The sequence below is a fragment of the Hemitrygon akajei genome, chromosome 4, assembly GCF_048418815.1.
Source record: "Hemitrygon akajei chromosome 4, sHemAka1.3, whole genome shotgun sequence".
NCBI lineage: Eukaryota > Metazoa > Chordata > Chondrichthyes > Myliobatiformes > Dasyatidae > Hemitrygon > Hemitrygon akajei.
In genome coordinates, this window is record NC_133127.1 from 199,587,642 (window position 1) to 199,604,562 (window position 16,921).

Below are 16,921 nucleotides of genomic sequence, written 5' to 3' on the forward strand. Positions count from 1 at the left end.
ACAAAACTTTTTTAATCTTCTTATCCTTTCAAACCTTTCCATTGCACTGCCCTTCTTATCTTGAAATAGCCTTGCAAAACTCAGGTCTCTAAGCATCCAAAGTTGCTGCACCATTGAATTAAATGTTAACATTGGCAAAGTCTTCAGTTGCTCAACTTCTTCAGGAGCTTCTATTTCATTTTGTCATGTGGCAATAATGTTTAATGATATAGGTGCTAATTATGAATTACATTCCAACAACAAATTTCTATTAGAACATAAAAGTGCAGATCCTTCGATCAATGTTGTGCCAAACTTTTTACCTACTCCAAGATCAATCTAACCCTTCCCTCCTATGTAACCCCCTATTTTTCTATCATCCATGTTCTTATCTAAGAGTCTCTTAAATGTCCCTAATGTATCTACCACCACCCTAGTAACATATTCCAAGTGCCCACAACTCTTGTGTAAAATGACCTACTTATGACATCCCCACGCTTTCCTGCAATTACATTAAGATAGGGGTTCCCAACCTGTGGCCCACGGACTCTAGATTTGTATTTTAACAGTTGGAAAGACAAGCTCTTCACTGTACATGTGACAAGAATAATAAAAAAAAAAAAATAAAGAACGAGTTAGATTTAAGATAATTACGGAAAAGAGCAAGGCCAATTTTACTAACAGATTTTGTCTGTCTCCATATTACATTGCTCTAAGGCAGTCTCACTTGTCCACATTTGCCGTATCTTTTGAAACCTTTCCAATGCATTACCTGTCTAAGTCTTTTAGATGTTGGTAATGTACCTGCCTCACTCACTTCTTTTGCTGGCAGCTCATACTCTCTCTCATATATACAGACAGTTGCAAGAAAAGGTTTGTGAACACTTTGCAATTATCCGGTTTTCTGCATTGACTACTGATAGGTTTATTATGTATCTTTTACATTTGTTTTTTGTCTGCATGTGATTCTGGAACTGTTGGCGCCAGTGTTATGCAGTTTGGAGATTGTTTGGGTGCAGTATTCGAGAGTATTCTGGAAGGCAGAGGCAGTGTCAGCAAACTTTGTGGCAAGAAGGCTGCAGGATGGTGAGCCAAGATACGACCCCATTTTGCTGATCATAGTTTCCATTGTTTGCCGATTAAAGCAACAAGGGTAACTGAAGCATCAGGGTGAGTTTGGGTGCTCCAGCGCTCAGCAGTTTCCAAAGGAATTCCAGGAGACAGAGCCGATGCAGGAACCCCTTAGCGGGCAGGCGCAAACCAATGTTTGGCTCTATTTCTCCAATTAAAGCAACAAGAGAGATTAAAACATCGAGGCAAGTGCAGAGGGGAGAGTGCCGGCTGCTTTACTTGTGATCTCTCTGTAGTGGAGAGTTAAAGGTCTGCCGCTGGGCCCGGAGAATGTTCCCCGGCCTCTCTGTGTTTTGGATGTGGACTATAGACTCTTTTATAGTCTTATGGTTTTTATATTCTGTGTTTTTTCGCCCAATCTTCTTGGGATTTTTTGTGCAGTAAGAGGGATTTGACAAGTTGATGTGCCTGTTCTGTTTTGTTCGGTTCGGTTTTTAGTGTAGAAACAGTGAGTTGGAGGGGGTCATGTGTCTGATCCGAACCTAAATTTGAACCCTGAACTTCTAACAAAAAGTGGTCTGATCTTCATCTAAATCACAATAGACAAACACAATCTGCCTAAATTAATAAGACACAAACAATTGTACTTGTTGTTAATACTGAGTAAACCATTTAAACAATCACAGTCTAGATTAAGAAACATATGTGAACCACTTTCTACAAAAGCTGTTTGGAGTTAGTAGCATTATACTGTTTACTTTTTAACTTTTATCGTAACTGCACCTTTTGCTAAATGTAAAACATCTGGAATATATTTTATTATTTGTGGTTAATTACTTTGAGTTCTGAGTATGAGCTATATATACTGCGTTGAGCACCTTGGACTAGCGGAATGTTGTTTGGTTAGGTGTTATATATGTAAATGGTTGAATACCAATAAACTTGAACATAAAAATACAAATAGTACTCAATTATGTACAACATTAAGCAGCAAACACCCGACCCGACGCCCCTCTCCGAGAGTACAGTCATGGAGCTGTACAGCAAACACCCGACCCGACGCCCCTCTCCGAGAGTACAGTCATGGAGCTGTACAGCAAACACCCGACCCGACGCCCCTCTCCGAGAGTACAGTCATGGAGCTGTACAGCAAACACCCGACCTGACGCCCCTCTCCGAGAGTACAGTCATGGAGCTGTACAGCAAACACCCGACCCGATGCCCCTCTCCGAGAGTACAGTCATGGAGCTGTACAGCAAACACCCGACGCCCCTCTCCGAGAGTACAGTCATGGAGCTGTACAGCAAACACCCGACCCGACGCCCCTCTCTGAGAGTACAGTCATGGAGCTGTACAGCAAACACCTGACGCCCCTCTCCGAGAGTACAGTCATGGAGCTGTACAGCAAACACCCGACCTGACGCCCCTCTCTGAGAGTACAGTCATGGAGCTGTACAGCAAACACCCGACCCGACGCCCCTCTCCGAGAGTACAGTCATGGAGCTGTACAGCAAACACCCGACCCGATGCCCCTCTCCGAGAGTACAGTCATGGAGCTGTACAGCAAACACCCGACCCGACGCCCCTCTCCGAGAGTACAGTCATGGAGCTGTACAGCAAATTGTCCATCCTCTCTAACTGTGGCAATCCCACTTCTCTGTGTAAACTTCCAATCCCTCCCTGCCTGACACATTCACATCCCCAGATGCCTTGAAATGCTTTTTGCTACCTCCTCTGGTAAGCTCATTCCAGAGAAACACAACAAAACACTGCTCAAGCCACCTGATCACAGCATGCCAGCACTCAATTGCAACAGGTTTACCAAAATCATGTAATTTCAATACGTCTTCCCACAGGTACTACATCAACCCAGTGATACACCTCCCGACGCAGAACTGTTTACCCCAGGTACACGCTGATACTCCCCATGACTACAAACTGTTTACCCCAGGTACACATCGATACTCCCCCTGACTGTAGACTGTTTACCCCAGGTATACACCAATACACTTCCTGACTACAGACTGTTTACCCCAGGTACACGCTGATACTCCCCCTGACTATAGACTGTTCTTATGGTAATTTAACTTAAATTCAATATCCTACTGCCACTGAACAAATTTCACAAGAGACTGCAGTGATCCTGGGTATGTACTGCACCCTAACCCTCCGTATTTTTCTCTCACTCTCTTATCCTGTCATCAGTACTACCCTATCCTGCGAACATTCTTCTTCTTGGATACGTATAGTGAGGCACGTTACCCGTATCAGTAGGTATCTACCTGGGGGCAAAGTTACCCAGGACAGCGTTGTATCTATGGTCCAGATGGGCATATGCCCAGAGTATGACAGTTACCTGAGTTATTTGGGTATTTTTCTGTGTCGGGTGTCAGCGGGCACTTGACAGTGCACAGAGCAGTGTCTCTGGTCAGTGTGGATAATTACCTGGACCATTCATGAGGCATTGATTTATTCTGGTAATATACCCATTTTGTCCATGCACACTGCATGCCTCACCTATACCCCACCACTCCCCCCCCCCCCCCCCCCCGTGCAGGATATTGCCTTATTCCACAGATAGATTTACTAGAATGTTACCTGGGTTTCAGGGAAACCTGAAAGTTACAGGGAAAGGTTGAACAAGTTAGGTCTTTATTCTTTGGAGCGTAGAAGGTTGAGGGGGGACTTGATAGAGGTATTTAAAATTATGAGGGAGATAGATAGTGCTGACGTGGATAGGCTTTTTCCATTGAGAGTAGGGGCGATTCAAACAAGAGGACATGAGTTGAGAGTTAAGGGGCAAAAGTTTAGGGGTAACACGAGGGGCAATTTCTTTACTCAGAGAGTGGTAGCTGTGTGGAACGAGCTTCCGGTAGAAATGGTAGAGGCAGGTTCGATTTTGTCATTTTAAAAAAATTGGATAGGTATATGGACAGGAAAGGAATGGAGAGTTATGGGCTGAGGGCAGGTAGGTGGAACTAGGTGAGAGTAAGCATTCAGCACAGACTAGAAGGGCCGAGATGACCTGTTTCCGTGCTGTAATTGTTATATGTTAAACATGTTAAATAGCAACAATGGTATTGTGTGCTTCCCCCACCTTGACTCCAAGTCCTGTCGTATCTCAGGTGTGTTCTTTGCCTGCCATATCCAGTGATGACCAGAAAACTGTGCAGAAGTGTTTTTAAAGAGAAAAAGCCATTGCACTGGGGCAGTTCCACTCTCTCCACCCCAGAAGGTCACATCCATTTGTACAATCAGTAGTCACAAACTGGGGTCTTCCTCGGCTGCAGTGGATGATCATGACGTCTCCTGTGCCTTGTCCACGAAGCGTTACAGTACCACCTTCCTAGTGATTAAACCTCACTGCTAATCTCATCTGCCCAGTCCGCTGGAGCTGGCTTCACATCCCAGTACAGGCATGTCCCTGTCTCAACAGGACATGAAGATTCCCAGCTACCATCACCTGGTTTTGCCTGCTTGTCAAAGCAGTGTACTGGGGCATGCAAACAGCTTCTTAGAGATACAGGTGAGAGCTGAGTATCCAGTGGGTCCCAAAGGAAAGTGAGCTGCTGCAGAATGGACATGACAAACCTTTTCGCCAGAGGTGTTACCCCTCCCAAGACACACCATATACCCAGCATGGTGGGTATATACACCTCTGATATACTCACTGTAACTCTCGACATTGCTCTAGCTCAGTTGCATTCCCATTCTGACACCAGGCATTCCCTACCCTGTGTGTCAGCCCACTTAAATCCTGAGTACAACCTAATTCCAGGCTTATGCAACTCCTACTCTGCACACAGTCCTGTCCTGAGTACACGGCTACCCTGACCCAAAGCACTGGAGGCTCAGAATTGCATTACCCCAGAAAAATACCTCAGGTACAGCTTTACTCCAGGCAAGTACCCACCCTAACTACAGGTACTGCCCTGATCCAGGCGAGTACCCACACTGACTACAGGCAATGTCCTGATCCAGGCGAGTACCCACCCTGACTACAGGCAATGTCCTGATCCAGGCGAGTACCCACCATGACTACAGGCAATGTCCCGATCCAGCTGAGTACCCACCCTGACTACAGACAATGTCCCGATCCAGCTGAGTACCCACCCTGACTACAGGCAATGTCCCGATCCAGGTGGGTACCCACCGTGACTACAGGCAATGCCCAGGTAAGTACCCACTCTGACTACAGGCAATGTCCTGATCCAGGCGAGTACCCACCCTGACTACAGGCAATGTCCTGATCCAGGCAAGTACCCACCCTGACTACAGGTACTGCCCAGGCGAGTACCCACCCTGACTACAGGCAATGTCCCGATCCAGCTGAGTACCCACCCTGACTACAGGCAATGCCCAGGTAAGTACCCACCCTGACTACAGGTACTGCCCAGGCGAGTACCCACCCTGACTACAGGCAATGTCCCGATCCAGCTGAGTACCCACCCTGACTACAGGCAATGTCCTGATCCAGGTGGGTACCCACCGTGAGTACAGGCAATGCCCAGTTGAGTACCCACCCTGACTACAGGCAATGTCCTGATCCAAGCGAGTACCCACCCTGACTACAGGCAATGTCCTGATCCAGGTGGGTACCCACCCTAACTACAGGCAATGTCCTGATCCAGGCGAGTACCCACCCTGACTACAGGCAATGTCCCGATCCAGCTGAGTACCCACCCTGACTACAGGCAATGTCCTGATCCAGGTGGGTACCCACCGTGAGTACAGGCAATGTCCTGATCCAGGTGGGTACCCACACTGACTACAGGCAATGTCCTGATCCAGGCGAGTACCCACCCTGAGTACAGGCAATGCCCAGTTGAGTACCCACACTGACTACAGGCAATGTCCTGATCCAGGCGAGTACCCACCCTGACTACAGGCAATGCCCAGTTGAGTACCCACACTGACTACAGGCAATGTCCTGATCCAGGCGAGTACCCACCCTGAGTACAGGCAATGCCCAGTTGAGTACCCACACTGACTACAGGCAATGTCCTGATCCAGGCGAGTACCCACCCTGAGTACAGGCAATGCCCAGTTGAGTACCCACACTGACTACAGGCAATGTCCTGATCCAGGCGAGTACCCACCCTGAGTACAGGCAATGCCCAGTTGAGTACCCACACTGACTACAGGCAATGTCCTGATCCAGGCGAGTACCCACCCTGACTACAGGCATTGTCCTGAGCCAGACAGATATCTACTCTGACCCCAGGTACCGTCCAGGATAAATATCCGCTCTAACCAAGGATGCAGCAGTACACTGGTAATTACCCTCCGCACTGCCACCGGGCGCCGCTCTCTCCGACTGCATTCGGTACTGTGCCACGGGCCGCACTCCCTCCCCCGCCGGGCCCTCACCTGCCACGGCCGCCACCTCTAGCGTGGCTCCGCTCCACTTGAGCAACGTTGCGCAGAGTATCCAGGCGATGAGCGCGGCGCCGGCCTCCATAACGGCAGTGTCCGGAGTCCGGGCGGACAGAGAGCACCCTCGGCCGCTTGCGCTCCTCAGGCCGCTGCGCTTGAGCCCCGCCCCCTTCGCCAGAAGGACACACTGCGCGTGCGCGGGAGGCGCCCGCCCCGCGCAGACCCCCATATGTCTGTGCGTGCTCGGCATGCGGAAGGAGGGAACAGGGCGGAGTCAGCATCCATCTGACGTGTGACGCGCTTGTGACTGTTGGAATTAGTGCTGCCGCCATGATTGTTACAGGCAAGAACCGGGCGCAATAACTGGATGTGTAGTGTGTCCACTGCAGTGATCACGTTTCACGACCCATAGCTCTGCACCTACCATGAGGAACTTTGTCAACCACCTTACCAATCTCCATATACACCACATTCACTGCTCTACCTTTATCAATCCTCAAATAATTCAATCAGGCTTGTGAGGTATGACCTGCCCCTCACAAAGCCACGCTCACTATCCCTAATCAAACTTTGCTTCTCCAAAAACTCGTATGCCCTGTCTCTAAGAATCCTCTCCAATAGTTTGCCCAACACAGACTGATCTATAATTCCCAAGGTTATTCCTATTTCCTTTCACAGATGATGAGCTAAAGGGGCCATTCCTGTGCTGGCAGATTCAGTGTGCTCACGTTTGAGTTGTCCTCAGCGGATGAGGATGTATGAACGGAGCCGGATCTCCAACCAGTGTGCATTCCCAAACAACTGCCGAACTTTAGTTTAAGGTCACAAAATTTATTATCAGAGTACATACATGTCACCGCATAGAACCCTGGGATTCTTTTTCTGTGGACATAATTAGCAAATCTATAGAACTGTAATTGTAAACTGTAAACAAACTGTGAAAATGTATTTATAAATAACAATATAACAGAGCCCTTAAATGGGTTAGCTCTTCTCTTTTGTTCAAGAGTCTGATGGTTGAGGTAAGTGTTCTTGAGGTTAGTGGTACAAGACCTGAGGCTAAGTCCTTAGCAGCAGCAGTTCAATGCTATACATAATATAGAAGAAAATAATAGTAATAATAAAATAAAAATAATAATAAAAAATAAACAAGTAAATCAATTACAATATATATTGAATAGATTTAAAAATTGTGCAAAAACAGGAATACTGTACATCAAAAAAAAGTGAGGCAGTGCCCAAAGATTCAATGTCCATTCAGGAATCGGATGGCAGAGGGGAAGAAGCTGTTCCTGAATCACTGAGTGTGTGCCTTCAGGCTTCTGTACCTCCTCCCTGATGGCAGAGGGGAAGAAGCTGTTCCTGAATCACTGAGTGTGTGCCTTCAGGCTTCTGTACCTCCTCCCTGATGGCAGAGGGGAAGAAGCTGTTCCTGAATCACTGAGTGTGTGCCTTCAGGCTTCTGTACCTCCTCCCTGATGGCAGAGGGGAAGAAGCTGTTCCTGAATCACTGAGTGTGTGCCTTCAGGCTTCTGTACCTCCTACCTGATGGTAACAGTGAGAAAAGGGCATGTCCTGGGTGCTGGGGGCATCGGTGAGATTTCTTAGCTGTGACATCTTCGTGGTTGGAGCAGGACAGGTTATTGGTGATGTTGAAGATTCAAGCTTGTTTTAATGTTATTTCCAGTGCACAAGTGTAAAGGAGAATAAAATAATTGTTACTCTGGATCCAATGCAGCACAAGAAACACAAAAGATAAAGAAACTAATAAATATAACTATATAAGATAACATTCATAAATGATTGTATTGAATTGACTTTATTTCTTAAATCCTTCATATATAAGGAGTAAAAATCTTTGTTACATTTCCATCTAAATGTGCAATTTATAGTAATTTATAATAAATAATATGTACAACAATATACCATAGAAATACAGTTGTGTCAGCATGAATTAATCTTTCTGATGGCCTGGTGGAAGAAGCTGCCCTGGAGCCTGTTGGGCCTAGTTTTTATGCTGGGGTACCATTTCCCGATAGTAGTAGCTGGAACAGTTTGTGGTTGGGGTGACTCAGCTCCCCGACGATCCTTCAGGCCCTTTTCTCACACCTGCATTTGTAAATGACCTGAAGTTCACAACTACAGATGCGCTGAGCTGTCAGCACCACTCTCTGCAGAGTCCTGCGATTGAGGGAAGTGCAGTTCCTATACCAGGCAGTGATGCAGCCAGTCAGGATGCTCTCAGTTGTGCCCCTGTAAACTTTCTTAGGATTTGGGGGCCCACACCAAACTTCTTCAACCATCTGTTGTGCCTTTTTCACTGCAAAGCTGGTGTGTACAGGCTGTAAGATCTTCAGTGAGGTTTATGCTGAGGAAATTAAAACTGTTATTTCCACTTGGCATGATTAACTTATTATTATTTAATTATTTATGGTTTTATATTGCTATATTTCTTCATTATTCTTGGTTGGTGCGGCTGTAACGAAACCCAATTTCCCTCGGGATCAATAAAGTATGTCTGTCTGTCTGTTTACCCTCTCAACCCCAGATCCATTGATGTCAATAAACAATAGACAATAGGTGCAGAAGTAGACCATTCGGCCCTTCGAGCCTACACCGCCATTTTGAGATCATGGCTGATCAATTACTATCAATACCCGGTTCCTGCCTTGTCCCCATATCCCTTGATTCCCCTATCCATAAGATACCTATCTAGCTCCTTCTTGAAAGCATCCAGAGAATTGGCCTCCACTACCTTCCGAGGCAGTGCATTCCAGACCCCCACAACTCTCTAGGAGAAGAAGTTTTTCCTTAACTCTGTCCTAAATGACCTACCCCTTATTCTCAAACCATGCCCTCTGGTACTGGACTCTCCCAGCATCTGGAACATATTTCCTGCCTCTATCTTGTCCAATCCCTTAATAATCTTATATGTTTCAATCAGATCCCCTCTCAATCTCCTTAATTCCAGCATGTACAAGCCCAGTCTCTCTAACCTCTCTGCATAAGACAGTCCAGACATCCCAGGAATTAACCTCGTGAATCTACGCTGCACTTCCTCTACAGCCAGGATGTCCTTCCTTAACCCTGGAGACCAAAACTGTACACAATTCTCCAGGTGTGGTCTCACCAGGGCTCTGTACAAATGCAAGAGGATTTCCTTGCTCTTGTACTCAATTCCCTTTGTAATAAAGGCCAACATTCCATTAGCCTTCTTCACTGCCTGCTGCACTTGCTCATTCACCTTCAGTGACTGATGAACAAGGACTCCGAGATCTCTTTGTATTTCTCCCTTACCCAACTCTACACCGTTCAGATAATAATCTGCCTTCCTGTTCTTACTCCCAAAGTGGATAACCTCACACTTATTCACATTAAACGCCATCTGCCAAGTATCTGCCCACTCACCCAGCCTATCCAAGTCACCCTGAATTTTCCTAACATCCTCATCACATGTCACACTGCCACCCAGCTTAGTATCATCAGCAAATTTGCTGATGTTATTTTCTATGCCTTCATCCAAATTGTTAACGTAAATGGTAAACAGCTGTGGTCCCAATACCGAGCCCTGTGGCACCCCACTAGTCACCACCTGCCATTCCGAGAAACACCCATTCACCGCTACCCTTTGCTTTCTATCTGCCAACCAGTTTTCTATCCATGTCAATGCCTTCCCCCCGATGCCCTGAGCTTTGATTTTACCCACCAATCTTCTATGTGGGACCTTATCAAATGCCTTCTGAAAATCGAGGTACACTACATCCACTGGATCTCCCCCGTCTAACTTCCTGGTTACATCCTCGAAAAACTCCAACAGATTAGTCAAGCATGATTTACCCTTGGTAAATCCATGCTGGCTCGGCCCAATCCTATCACTGCTATCTAGATATGCCACTATTTCATCCTTAATAATGGACTCTAGCATCTTTCCCACCACTGATTTTGCACCTTGTGCATTATTCCCAAGAATACCTGCCATTGCTGTTCCACTGTCTTTTCTGCTAGGCTGTCCGTCCAGTCAACTTTGGCCAGTTCCTCCCTCATGGCTCCATAGTTTCCCCTGTTCATCTGCAACACTGACACCTCCGAGCTGCCCTTATCCTTCTCAAATTGCAGATAAAAGCTTATCATATTGTGATCACTACCTCCTAATGCCTTCTTTACTGCGAGATCGCTTATCAAATCCTGTTCATTACATAACACTAAATCCAGAATAGTCTTGTCCCTGGTTGGCTCTCGTACAAGCTGTTCCAAGAATGCATCCCGTAGGCACTCTACAAACTCCCTATCCTGGGGTCCAGCACCAACCTGATTCTCCCAGTTCACCTGCATGTTGAAATCCCCCATAACTACTGCGACATTACCTTTGCCACATGCCAATGTTAACTCCCTATTCAACTTGCACCCAATATCCATGCTACTGTTTGGTGGCCTGTAGACAACACCCATTTGGGTCCTTTTGCCCTTACTGTTCCTCAGTTCTATCCACACAGACTCTACTTCTCCTGACCCTATGTCCCCCCCTTGCAAAGGACTGAATCTCATTCCTCACCAACAGGGCCACCCCACCCCCTCTGCCCACATTTCTGTCCCTACGATAGCACGTATACCCTTGTACATTCATTTCCCAGGTCTGATCTGCAGACCTGCATGGCCTGCATGGCCTGCAGCCATGTCTCCGTTATCCCAACAACATCATAGTTACCCATTCGCACCTGGGCTTCAAGCTCATCCGCCTTATTTCTGACACTTCGTGCATTCAGATATAGAATTTTTAACCCATTTCTCCTCTCTCTCTTTGAATCGCTGCCTATTGTGCTTAGCCCAGCTCCCCGAACTCCCATCGGGCTATACGCCCCTAGAATTTTGTTGTCCTGCCTACATTTACTTATTCTTGCAACACATTTAACTCCATGTTCCGTCAGACCATCCCTCTGTACACGAGTCCGTCCTCCTTATCACTTGTTCCGCCCCACCTTCCTCTACTACACACTTAATATTCTGGAACCGTGTAGTCCCCACCTGTCCTTTATTCTTCCTCTCGCTATCCTCTCTCACATTCTAGATCCCCGCCCCCTGCAAATTTAGTTTAAACCCCCCCCAAGAAGCACTAGCAAACTTCCCTGCAAGAATGTTAGTACCGCTCCAGTTCAGGTGTAAACCGTCCCTTCGGAACAGATCCCACCTTCCCTGGAACAAAGCCCAATTATCTACAAACCTGAAGCCCTCCCTCCTGCACCATCCTCTCAGCCACGTATTAATCTTTATAATCCTCCTGTTCCTTGCCACACTCGCACGTGGCACAGGTAGCAATCCTGAGATTGTTACCCTGGAGGTCCTGCTCTTCAGCTTCGCACCTAACTCTCTGAACTCCCTACGCAGGACCCCCTCACTCATCCTACCTATGTCATTGGTCCCTACATGGACCACAACATCTGGATTCTTGCCCTCCCTCTCGAAAATAACCTGCACCCGATCTGAGATATCTCGGACCCCGGCACCAGGGAAGCAACATACCATCCGAGACTCCCGATCTTCCCTACAAAATCTCCTATCCGCCCCTCTGACTACAGAATCCCCTATCAATACCGCTCTCTTCTCTTCCCTCCTCCCCTTCCTAGTCGAGGGTCCAACCTCAGTGCCAGAGACAGGACCACTGCAGCTTGTTCCTGGTAGGTCATCCCCACCAACAGTATCCAAAACGGTATACTTATTGTTGATGGGAACAGCCACAGGGGTGCTCTGCTCTCCCTGTCTGCTCCCCCTGCCTCTCTTGACTGTCACCCATTTGCCTACCTCCTGTCTTTTCGGTGTGACTACCTCCCGATAACTCTTATCTATCTCTGCCTCTGCCTCCCGAATGATCCGTAGTTCATCCAGCTCCTGCTCCAATTCCCTAACTCGGTCTGATAGGAGCTGCAGCTGGATGCACCTATTGCAGGTGTGGTCATCAGGAACAACTGTGTTGACCCTGACCTCCCACATACTGCATACGGAGCACACCACTGTTCTAACTGTCTCCCCCATTACCTGATCCTAGATTAGACTTGTCGAAGCCCGCTGAGCCAAAGCCCAGCACTCTGCTCCTGCGCACTCCACTGCCCGCACCGACGTTGCCCGCTCCTGAAAGTGGGTCGCTTTTTAAAGCTCGCGCTCGCCGCTGACGTCACCCGCGCTTGCGCAGCTTTACCTTCCTCCTCAGGTATTCTCCAGGTAGGTCCGAGGGTCTCGGCCTACCTACAACGGCTGATCCTCCGATCTCCAGTCGTATGTCGATCACGAGCACCCCTTACTCCCGCTCCGCTGCCCGCACCGACGGGTGCGCCTGTGTGAGCCTGTCTCCATTCCTCCTGTAATCCACAGCCAGCTCCTTTGTTTCTGTGGCATGGAGGGGGAGGTTGTTTTCTTTATGGATTTTATGTCTATAAAGTGATGCTAGGCACAGGAGTGTCTGTACACATAGTGATTCTGACAGGAAATGATAAAGTAGTGGTGGCTGGGGGTGTGGAGGGGTGGGTTAGTGGGTGAAGCTGTTGATCAGCCTTACTGCTTGGGGAAAGTAACTGTTTTTGAGTCTGGTGGTCCTGGTGTGGATGCTACGTAGCCTCCTCCCTGATGGGAGTGGGACAAACAGTCCATGAGCCGAGTGGGTGGGATCCTTCATGTTACTGGTCCTTTTCAGTCACCTTTTTATATGTTCTTGATGGCGGGTAGGCTGGTACCAGTGATGCTTTGGGCAGCTTTGACTACCCGTTGTGCAGTTTCCATACCATGCAGTGATACAGCTTGTTAGGATGCTCTCTGCTGCATCTGTGGAACAACATGAGAATAACCTCATGAAGAAATAGATGAGAGATTCACAGCAACTAACACAGCAAAAGATTCCAATCTGTCATATGCATCTTTCCTCACCGATGTCACACCACAAGGCTTTATGGATTACTGGCTTGGCCACATCTGGAGCACACAGATACCGGAGATTGCAGCAACAACCATCTGCTGAAGGAACTCAGCAGGTTGAGCAGCATCAACCATATCTGGAACATCTGTGCCCAGTCCAGATGCCTTGCCTTAGGAAAGATGTGAGACCTTTGAAGAAGTTGCAGCAGAGATTTATTGAAATTATTCCAGGACGAAGGACTCAGTGGGTGGACAGGCAAAGCCAGGGTTTGATTGTTCATACATTTGTTTAGAGATACCGCGTGGAACAGAACCTTCCATCCCAAGGAACCACACCACTCAGCAACCCACCTATTTCACATCACAGGACAATTTTCAATGACCAATTAACCTATTAACTAGCACATCTTTGAATTCTGAGAGGAAACCCACATGCTCATGGAATGACATAAAAGCTTAAAGAAGGCATCAGAATTGAACTCCAAACTCAGATGCCCCACACTGCAATAGCACTGGACTAACCACAATGCTATGGGAGCAAAGCCTGCAAGTACATTCCACAGGAGCATTGAAAATGGAGCACATATCTTTCAAAAAGCGCTGGGAATATTTTTTTATTATTTTAACAGGGCAAATGGTTAAACTCTGATGTTTGCTGCCAGGACTAAGATCACAGGTTAAGGGTGAAAAATGAAATACTTAAGGAGAACATGAAGGAAAAATTCTTCATTCAGAGGGTGGTAAGAGTTTGGAATGAGATGCCAGCACAAGTGGTGGATGGAGGTTTGACTTCAACATTTAAGAGAAATTTGGATAAGTACATGGATGGGAGTGGGTGTGGAAGGCTATGGTGTGAGACTGGACAGAATAACAGCTGGCACAGACTAGATGGGCCAGAGGGCCTGTTCCTGTACTGTAGTGCTCCATGACTCTCTGGCTCGAAGTGAAGGTAGAAGCGGTCACACCTTTAAATAGGGCACAAAAGGTTCATCTGAGGGAAGGACTTGCAGGGAGTGGGATTAGAAAAAATGTCCTCATGGGAACCAGTCTGGATTGAAATTGCAGAATGGCTTCCTCTGTGTTGTCATAGAATAAACAGGCTCTTCAGCTCAAAACCATTAATCTGCCTGAACCTGGACCATAGCCCTCCATACCCTCCCATCCATGTACCTATCCAAATTTCTCTTAAATGTTGAAATCAAACCCACATCCATTACTTGTGCTGAAAGTTCATTACACACTTTCATTTCACTGAGTGAAGAAGTTCCCCCTCATGCTCTCCCTAAACATTTCACATTTCACCCTTAACCCATGACCTCTAGTTCTAACCTTACCAAACCTCAGGTGAGAAAAGCCTGCTTGCACTTACCCTATCTATACCTCTCAATTTTGTAAACCACTATCAAATCTCCCGTCAATCTTCTACATTCTGGGGAATAAAGTCCTAACCTATCCAATCTTTCCCCATAACTCAGGTCCTCAAGTCCCAGCAACATCCTTGTAAATTTTCTCTGTACTCTTTCAATTTTGTTTACATCTTTCCTGTAGATCCAAAACTGGACACAATACTCCAAAGTAGGCCTCACTAATATTTTATAGAATTTCAACATAACATCCCAATTCCTGCACTCCCTACATTGATTTATGAAGGCCATTGTGCAAAATGCTTTCTTTAGAACCCTATCTAGCTGTGATTCCACTCTCAAGAATTATGGATCTGTATTCATATGTTCTACCACACTCCTCAGTGCTCTACCATTCACTGTGCAAGATCTACCCAGTTTGGCCCTCCTAAAATGCAACATCTTGAACTTGTCTGCATTAAATTCCATCTGCCATTTTTCCAGCTGGTCCAGATCTTCCTTCTTGATAGCTTACACTACCAATCTTTGTGTCATCCACAAGCTGCTGATCCAGTTTCCTACCTTTTCATCCAGATCATTGATATAGATGACAAATAACAATGGACCCAGCACTGATCCCTGCAGCACCCAACTACAGACAGGCCTCCAGTCAGAGGCAACCCTCAACTACCACTCTCTGGCTTCTTCTGTGAAGCCAATGCCTAATCCAATTTACTAACCCGTCTTGAATGCCAAGCAATTGAATATTCTTGATCAACCTCCCATGCGGGACCTTGTCAAAGGCTTTACTAAATCCATGCAGACAACATCCACTGCCTTGCCTTCATCAACTTTCCTGGTAACTTCCTCGAAAAGCTCTAAGAATGGCTAGACAGAACTTACGAGGCACAAGCCATGTTGACTATCCCTAATCAATTCCTGTCTATCCAAATACTTATACATCTGGTCCTTTAAAATAACTTCCAATAGCTTGCCCACTACTGCCGTCAGGCTCATCGCCCTATAAGTTCCTGGCTTATTCTTAAAGCCTTTCTGAAACAGAACAACTTTAGCTATCCTCTGGTACCTTGCCCATAGCTAAGGATGTTTTAAATATCTCTTCTTGGGCCTCATTTAAGATCTTTCCCCATCTCCTTCATCTCCACACATAGATTACCACTCTGATCTTCTAGACGACTGATTTTGTCCTTTGTAATCCTTATGCTGTTAACATATACATAGACGCTCTTAGGACACTCCTTCACCTTGTCCGCTAGAGCAACCTGGTGTCTTTCTTTAGCCCTCATGATTTCCTTCACAAGTGTTCTCTTCCATTTCTTATACTCCTATAGTACCTCATTTGTCCCAACATGCCTATACTTGCTATGCACCTCCTTTAACTTAACCAGGGCCTCAATATTTGTCTAACACCAAGGTTCCATAAATCTTGTTATTCTTGCCTTTTATACAAACTCTACTTCAAAATTTCACTTTTGAAGGCCTCCCAATTACCAAATACACCTTTGCAAGAAAACAGGCCGTACCAATCCACCCTTTCTGATACCATTGGAATTGGCCTTTCTCCAATTGAGAATCTCATCTCAAGTACCAGACCTATCCTTCTCTGTAATTACCTGGAAACTAATGGCATTATAATCACTAGATGCAAATTGTTCCCCTACACAAACTTCTGTCACCTATGCTGTCTCATTCTCTAACTCTTTCTAGTCGGGACTTCTATGTCCTGATTAAGGAAACTTTCCTGAACACACTTGATAAACTCTTTCTCATCGAAGCAACACACACAAAATGCTGGAAGAACTCAGCAGGCCAGGCAGCATCTCTGGAAAGGAGTAAACAGTCAATGTTTTGGGCTGAGACCCTTCAGCAGAACTGGAAAAAAGATGAGAAGTTAGAGCAGGAAGCTGGGGGAAGGGAGGAATGAGTACAAGGAGGTAGGTAGGGAAATCTGGGAGGGGCTAGCGGTGAATTAAAGAGCTGAGAAGTTGATAGGTGAAAGAGATAAAGGCTGGAGAAGGGGGAATCTGTAGAAGGTAGAAGTTCATGGAAGAAAGGGAAAGGGGAGGAGCACCAAATGAAGGTGATGGGCAATTAAGGAGATAAGGTGAGAGGGGAAAACAGGAATTGGAATGGCGAAGGTGGGGTGGGGAGAGCAACTACCAGAAGATATTGATGTTCATGCCATCAGGTTGGAGGCTACCCAAGAGTATGTTGCTCCTCCAACCTGAGTG

At 46.6% G+C, this 16,921-nt stretch overlaps 1 protein-coding gene across 3 annotated transcripts in view; it reads right to left on the minus strand.

Annotated features, from left to right (window-relative positions):
- The window catches only part of stim1b (stromal interaction molecule 1b), a 223,659-nt gene extending 217,052 nt beyond the window's left edge, over positions 1-6,607 (minus strand). For 2 of the 3 annotated variants that reach the window (XM_073044417.1, XM_073044416.1), the window contains exon 1: positions 6,334-6,607. In XM_073044417.1, coding sequence (XP_072900518.1) covers positions 6,334-6,511 — 178 coding nt within the window. In that variant the 5' untranslated portion in view covers positions 6,512-6,607. The remainder of the gene's footprint in view (positions 1-6,333) is intronic. The other variant, XM_073044418.1, reaches the window with a different exon arrangement.
- Between the last annotated feature and the right edge of the window lie 10,314 nt (positions 6,608-16,921).